The sequence below is a fragment of the Lottia gigantea genome (genome assembly GCF_000327385.1).
Source record: "Lottia gigantea unplaced genomic scaffold LOTGIsca_77, whole genome shotgun sequence".
NCBI classification, from domain to species: Eukaryota; Metazoa; Mollusca; class Gastropoda; family Lottiidae; genus Lottia; species Lottia gigantea.
In genome coordinates, this window is record NW_008710566.1 from 165,211 (window position 1) to 173,575 (window position 8,365).

At 35.4% G+C, this 8,365-nt stretch overlaps 1 protein-coding gene across 1 annotated transcript; it reads right to left on the bottom strand.

Annotated features, from left to right (window-relative positions):
- Positions 1-3,095: 3,095 nt before the first annotated feature.
- Positions 3,096-4,105, bottom strand: LOTGIDRAFT_131924 (hypothetical protein; the record flags this gene model as incomplete). Its single annotated transcript, XM_009066481.1, has 2 exons — positions 3,096-3,227; positions 3,386-4,105. 2 exons carry the CDS (start codon positions 4,103-4,105, stop codon positions 3,096-3,098), a joined length of 852 nt encoding a protein of 283 aa, XP_009064729.1.
- Positions 4,106-8,365: the final 4,260 nt, after the last annotated feature.

The following is an 8,365-nucleotide window of genomic DNA, read 5'->3' on the forward strand; positions in this document are numbered from 1 at the left end:
ACTTTTCTCACATGATTACCTTGGAGACTGAACTTTCCATACATGATTACCTTGGAGACTGAACTTTTCTCACATGATTACCTTGCTGACTGAAGTTTCCTCAGATGATTACCTTGGAGACTGAACTTTTCACCACATTATTACCTTGGAGACTGAACTTTTTCCCACATGATTACCTTGGAGACTAAACTTTTCTCCACATGATTACCTTGGAGACTGAACTTTTCACCACATGATTACCTTGGACACTAAACTTTTCCTAACATGATTACCTTGGAGACTGAACTTTTCACCACATGATTACCTTGGAGACTAAACTTTTCCTAACATGATTACCTTGGAGACTGAACTTTTCACCACATGATTACTTTGGAGACTGAACTTTTCACCACATGTTTACCTTGGGGACTGAACTTTTCACCACATGATTACCTTGGGGACTGAACTTTTCACCACATGATTACCTCGGGGACTGAACTTTTCTCACAAGATTACTTTTTACCGAATTTTGCCTCAAATGATTACCTTGGAGACTGAACTTTTCCTTAACATGATTGACCTTGGGGACTGAACTTTTCCTTAATATGATTACCTTGGAGACTGAATTTTTCACCACATGATTACCTTGGATACTGAACTTTTCCTCGTCATGACTACCTTGGGGACTGAATTTTTCACCACATGATTACCTTGGAGACTGAACTTATCCTCATCATGATTACCTTGGGGACTGAACTATTCTCACAAGATTACTTTTTACCGAATTTTGCCTCACATGATTACCTTGGAGACTGAATTTTTCCTTAACATGATTGACCTTGGGGACTGAACTTTTCCCAAAACAATTACCTTAGGGACTCTCCTGAACACATGACTACTTGGCATTCCAAATGATGAAGTGAGGTAAGGTGATTTAAAGTAAATGTTTTATGTTTGTTATTTTCAGGTGATGAGGAAATGGACCATTGGAAAATGATTTTTAACGAACGTATTGAAAGAAATAAAACAAGAAACGCAGCCAATAGACGAGGTCGTGGTAGAGGAAAGGTAGAACTGTAAAATTTTAATATAAGATTATTCAATAAAGGTTCAAACTTGATAACTGCCCTGCTTAAACAAAATGAGATCAAAATACATTCACAATTCAGCTGTAAACATTTTTTTTCTTTTTCAGTTTGGATCATATAAAGGAAAACGAAAAAGTCGAAATGATGGAGGTAAGAACATCCTTTTTATACGCCCACATCTCTCTATGTGGATGTATATTGTCGGCTCCCCTGTCCGTCCGTCGGTCCGTCAACATTTACTTGTAAACGCTCTAAAAACTAGATTTTTTGATGGAATCAAATGAAATTTGGTATGTGTATACATATTCATAAAACGAAGATCAAGTTCGAATTTGAGCTATTTTTGACTGTTAGAAGCAGAGTTATTGCCCTTGCTCCAAAATCTTGAATATTTACCATCGGCATGCCGTGGTGGGCGTATATGGCTGTGGTCCACTATCTTATCTTTGGCTGAAATAGAATCTTATCTTTGAATAATGGAACTAATTAAAGCTAGAAAAGGTGGCTAAAAGCACTGGCCTTGGCAATTAAGCTTGTCTTAATGTGAGGGAAATAGAACTAACTGCACCTGTGTGTCTTGCAAGCAATTATCAACATCGAGCCATTGCCCACTTCTTCCCTTGGGTAATGCTGTTAAAAAAAAATTGGGGATTATGCAGCAATTGAATATGCAAGGCTTATTTTGAAATATAGGTTAAAAACAGTGTTAAAGGTTTTCTAACCTGTGTTATGTGTAGCCTACTCAGGGCATAGAATCTATATTCCATTCTGATCTTCAATCATATGTCTGTGGTTCCTGCAATTCCACTACAATTAAGTGTTTATGATGTCACTGTTGCAAAGGCAAACAGTTTAAGTGGAATTGCAGGAACCATAGACATCTGATTAAAAATTGGAATGGTGCAAATTGATGCTATAAGTGTCCCTGATACAAATAAAAGATTTAGAAAACTTCTTTAAATTTCCTTTAAGAGAGGATCTTTTTTTTTATGCTTAGAATTTGATGTCTGATAATGAAATTTATTCTTTGAATCATTTTAGATCAACCAGCTGCTAAAGTCACGAAAACAGATTAAAGAAGGAATCAGTGTTCATTAATATCATGTGTATAGACTGACCATTGTTCTATTTATTAGCATGTGCTGTAGAAGAGGTCTATTATGTGCTGTAGATGAGAGGTCTATTATCATGTGCTGTAGGTATGAGGGCTGCTCTAGCTCTACATTGTATACCATGTTTAACACTAAGATAAACTGTTGTACAGCAGATATGGTTTACCAATTTTTAGTGCAACAAACATACACACAAACAGTTATGACTTCTTGTTTTTACATTTTTTAAAGTGTACAACACCATATCCTAAATATTTTGTTTCATTTTCTGCTGTGAGCTATTTCACTCAATCTGATTAAATGCTCAACAAAATAATTTTTAAATGGACCCACAAGAAATAAATGAAACAAATTCTGAAATTTTGATTAATTCGTTACAATATTTTTCATTACCATTTTAGCACTTGATTTCACCTCTTTCAAAAAATAAGATTTTTGATATATTTTTTAACTACTCTAGTTATAAAAGAAAGTTTCAATTCGAGAGTTGTAAGTGAAACTATATGAGGAATGGTGTAGAAGGATTATTGAGAAAAATGGGTGGGGTGGGGGAGGTGTAAATTTATGACACAATTCTGTAAATATTGTCATCATTTTAATTGTCTTGTCATATTTCATACCACAACATTTGTAAATAAACATTCTTAAATACATTCTACTCAGTATCTTACTTCATTTATTAGCTTTTACTGTTAACATAACCACTTAAGTTCGAGTCTAACGACAGCCCTCTGAACGTTCGCCAGAGATGCCATGGTTTGAGAGGGTAGAAATTCATCGATTTAAGTCATGTCCGATATGGTACAGGACAAAAAACTCACAATGGCAGGCGTAAAACTTCATATATTCCATAGTTCACATATCAATACTAGAACTGTGAACAGCTCCGAGCGTGGCAGAAACCTTATCCCATGGCTCAATTAATATTAAACATTCCCCTCTGTATACCATACGGTCTGAGGTAATATAGAAAATACTCCATTTCTTGCATGGCCAGTGGTCCAACATAATGAAACGTTATCGCATAGTTACTTAAAGATTCCATCCCCTGTAATGAGAAAAGAGCATGCTAGACAAATATGTCATAAGTTACAATGTACACGGAGAAGACAATAGCTTGTCAGACGCGATAACGTACGCATACTTTGGCTGCTTTCTATACAATTAATTGCTTTTTATAGAGATTGTAAATACTTTACAACTTACCCCCTGCGTGCTAGTAAAATTCGCATACCAGGTCATAAATTGTCCTAATATAACATGTTCTGGTATGATTGCATGGAACCGACTCCTCCCTAAGGCATCGGACGTCTCTCCGACTTTCACTCCAATACCACTGAGACAATTACCCATTCGAACGTCTTCTGCGCCTCTCATAACGCATTCATCTGCGTTCATTCCGTCTATAACCAAACGACGTAACGCTTCTTTACTGAGAACGTAGCCAGCACCACCGCTGTTGTAACCTTGATCTATATACTTATGAAAATGTTGTCCGTAATACACGGGGTCGTTAGGATTCTTGTCTAGTAAGAAGTAACGTAGATTTTCCAAGATGACGTAAGTGTCGTCATCAGCTTTCAGGAACCAATCAGCTTCGTAGTAATAGTTTTCAAATACATACTGGAAAGCTTTCATTGTCTTTTGGACCAGGTATTTCCTGCCTTCTGGCACGAAGAGACCAATGGTGGGGAAGGTTTGATTGGGCATCGACGTAAAGAACAACATGATGTTGCACCGCTTTCCCCACGTGGTTTTCACGTGTATGGTCTTGTTTTCCAGATGAGCTGGTTGTGTCAGAACCCAGCACAAGACTCGAACATTCTTGTACAGGATTTGCGCCAGTCTGTCGTCATCTGCTTCTGAAAACAAGAATGAATGTGAAGTGAAAAAGGGTGTTGATGATGATGTTGATAAGGCCGTCATGTCTTTTCCTTAGCCAAAAAATTACATGCTCTATCAACAAATTTCACAAACCTGTGTCTTCTATCAGTCGATGCTGTGAACTTGTAACTGGGTAACTAAGGTGTCCGGCTTGAAAAAATTCCTTGAAGTACCCTGCCATTCCAAACACTGCCGATAGTCCTATAACGACACCATACACAAAATAAGCCTTCGATGAGCTGTAGATAGAACTTCGAGTCATATTGAGGCTTTCGTGTTAGTTATTGGTAAGGCCACTTACAGAACTAGAATTTAATGCTCGTGAACATCCAAAGTCGTGTCATTCCAAATCGTGCCACGCGTTGAAACCCCCGCGATACGAACAACAAGTTGTCTTCAGAATAGACTGGCAGCTTCGCGTTTCCGTTGAGTTGACCACTGCCTTAGTAAAATACTGAGGATCGGTCACATCGAACCGTTTTCAGCTTTTCTTCCAATTTGAGCTCCTAATTTGCAGTAAGTATAAATAAGAAATGATCTACTGTGAAAGGGAACCTGTCACCAGGTATTGATACTTGATTGATTTTCAACACTTGTTACAATATACACATGTGTTACAATATGCACATACTCTGAAATGATCATTAAAGGAACGCTACCTCTTAGAATGAACATAACATTTTAGGTCTCAAACTTGGTTAACAAGTGTTTATATTCATCAATTGGACTTACCCGGTGCCATGACTGAAGAATAGAATCCATTTAAAGTATCCATTAAACTAAATTATTATACGTTATATATAGTCGAAGAATGTTATGTTTATTATTCAGCGCTACGTCACTGTCTCTCTGCACGTGAAGGGAGCCGCGGTGGTTCAGTGAGTCAATTCCGACATAGGTCGAGATAATACCTTCGGAATTTTCAACCCGGTTTCCCCCTGTCAGTGATGCAGGTAAGAGGGGCTGACATGGAAAAAGCGCCTTGTCGTTCGAAAGAGCAGGCTAATGCCGTTGTCCTGACAAAATTTCCCTCATTGCACCCTGCATGGCGTTGTCCGTCTTCATTAGCCACATGGTGCAGAAAAGTAAGACGTTAAACTCCATTCATTTCATTTCATTTCTCTGCACGTGAAAATTGTGTTTTGTTTACACGTGTTGTATACCATAACGTTCGACAAGTCAAAAGAAAGTATTGGAAGTGCTCGTGTTTTGAATCAACTACAAGAATTATAAGAAGATAGAAAAAGCATTTTATTGGATTTTGAAGCAAAATTGATGAGAAATTGCATACACATGGATTTCGACGGTGAGCTGTGAACACTTTTATTGATGAGCTAAGCTAAAAATTCACCTGACCCAAGAGTCTAAGATACAATAAAATTGGTCAAAAAATGGCCAACCTGTCTCTATAAAGACTGTCGGGCTCTCTCCAACTACCAAATACTACGACTACCAACAACTACCTAGTTTGTGATATCAGCATCCACTTGAAGCGAACGTTAACTTGTCATCTACCTACCTACCTACTGTCGGGCTCAATTGAAAATGCGGCAACTCTGTAGATGCGTCTTAGTCGTAAGCCTCTCATGGAGTGTCTGAGAGGGTTACGGAGTACAATAGGGACTGCAAACCATTTTGGATTTCCCTCACACCTGGGCCTAGCTTAAGGACTAATCATTTGGGTAAAGCAAATAAATTGGACAACTGTATCCCTTGAGTTAAACCTAACTGGAAAAACCACAGTCAAGGTGAACAAGTAATCTTAATCAAAACATGTTATTAGGTTATGAGATATTGAATTACATGTATTATAGGCAATTACTAGTGAGGGCCAGTCAACCGGCTTCGTGAGAAACTTGAGTATATTTCATTATTAGTAGATCAGGAAGTTTGTAACGGCTTTATACACAAATTATAAATAGCAAGAGACAAGTTTTTGCATATTTTGCAAACGGTGCATAAAAAGGCATTAACCTCCTACTTATTTCAAAATTGAAATGCACCAAATAAAATTAAGCCCAAAATAATTCTATTCTGTCTGAATAACTTTATCTTTTAATTTAATTCTATATTTTGTATGTATTACTTTATAATTATCTTAAATATATTTATTAATGACTGATTTAATACTAAACTTTTAATTCTATTTGTAACTCTTTTCGCCGCTCTTAAAGGGACAGATTCGCCGTTTCGTTCTTTTTTTTTTGGGGGGATATATGTAAATAGTCATTAGAAGTACTAGAAATGTACTTAAATTGAACTATTACTTCAAATACACCTCAAACTAATAATTAAAAATAGTTTGAGTATTCTAAACTTTAAATAGTTAGTAAAATAACGGAATAAGATGTGATCGAGATCTATTTTGGGTGTTTCTGAAGAAGGCAGTAAGCAGAAACGTCAAATAACAGGACACTAATATAATACTAATAATTTCTCTTTTGATTTCTATTATGATTATGTCTTTTCTATATATAACAGAGTAAAAAAAAAAAGACGAGTCGTCTTTTTAACTTTCAAACGTAGATAATTCTAGACACATATGGATATAGATTTTTTTTTAGATCATTTGTCATCAAAGATTTAGTATAGTGTGTGGTTCGAATGGAAAATAAGGTTTCAAGTACAGTACAGATATAAAGAGTTTCTTGCTGGTTGGTGCATACAATAAATTGAATTTGGTCAATGTCAATTCTCAAATTTCGTTTAACACCTTCCTAGTCTAGTTTCGGATTAAATATCTATACCGAATTGTTGTTCCCTAACCACTGAACCGCTAACTTCCTTGATTCACTTATTTTTAAAATAAATGTTATGTATTTGGTAGACCGAAGCGTCTCTCTCTATCCAGCCTCTGATAGCTATTTGGACAGTATGTCGGCTGTTAAAAATAGGCCATGTTAAATGGAAACTTTCCGCACCTTCGCAGGTGCTGGGGTTTTTAACCTATTTAGATACCCCAGATCTGCAAAACCTAAATATATTTGGAAAGATGAATATTTTTTTAGTTCAATCATACCATCATTTTCTCCCTACACATAGGACGTAAAACTCCATTCATTTTATTTTAATCAGTAATAATGTTCCCAGCTTAACGTGAAAATTTGAACCTTCAAATCGAAGTCTGTCTATAATTATCTATGTTAAAATGTGATCTCATCGAGTCGTCCATTTAACAGACTTGAATATTTGAAAGTATGAACAATGACGTCATGAGTTTACATTAAACTCAAGAGGATATCTTGGTATGTCAGAGACTATATCAACAAGACGTTCAAATTTCGGATACCCCAATTTTTTTGAAAGAAGATAGGCTTGTGAACGAAATAAATAAAAAGTGAAATTTCTTGTTTCAAGTTTTAAAGACTATGTACATATATTCATGGCCCAAATCAACTCCCCAAAATGTCGCACCTTTATCTTTATATTATATACATGTATTTTGTGATATTCAATATCAAATATCATCAGCTATCTTTATCAATTAGCATAAATCTTGACAAAGTTTCTTCAGAACATGATTTAAAGAAGATTCTAGTCAGATCGTGGATAAGAAAAATTATAATAACGAAACGCGCAGAAAGAAAACACGAAAGGCAAAGATTTGCATTAATAATATTGAAAAGAATATTTGACTACTTTATTGTGTGAAAATCGGATTCAGAAATCAATCTACTTCCTTGTTTGGTTGCATTATAAATATTTTGAGTTGACGACAACTTGCATAACTTATCAAGATGGCGGGGCTCATCAGATTAGCGCTGGTGATTTTATTAGCTTTGGTGGTCATTTCAAACGCTCAGTGGAGGGGGTACGTTATTTCTATTTGTTTTATTTTACTTTATTGTTTTATTTTTGTTATTTTTTCAAAAAAACTTTTTTATGGCTTATAATTACTTATAATAAGTTATATATTTCATTTCAAAGGATTTTAAATGAGGTTGCTTAACTTATGTTTGTGTATCTTCTATTTACACCATTCTGATTTTCTAGTCTTTATATGTGTATCAAATACACTTATAGCTTCTATTTACACCATTCTGATTGTCTAGTCTTTGTATGTGTATCAAATACACTTATAGCTTCTATTACACCATTTTGATTTTCTAGTCTTTGTATGTGTATCAGGGACACTTATAACTTCTATTTACACCATTCTGATTTTCTAGTCTGTGTATGTGTATCAAATACTCCTATAGCTTCTATTTACATCATTCTGATTTTCTAGTCTTTGTATGTGTATCAAATACTCTTATATCTACTATTTACACCATTCTGATTTTCTAGTCTTTATATGTGTAT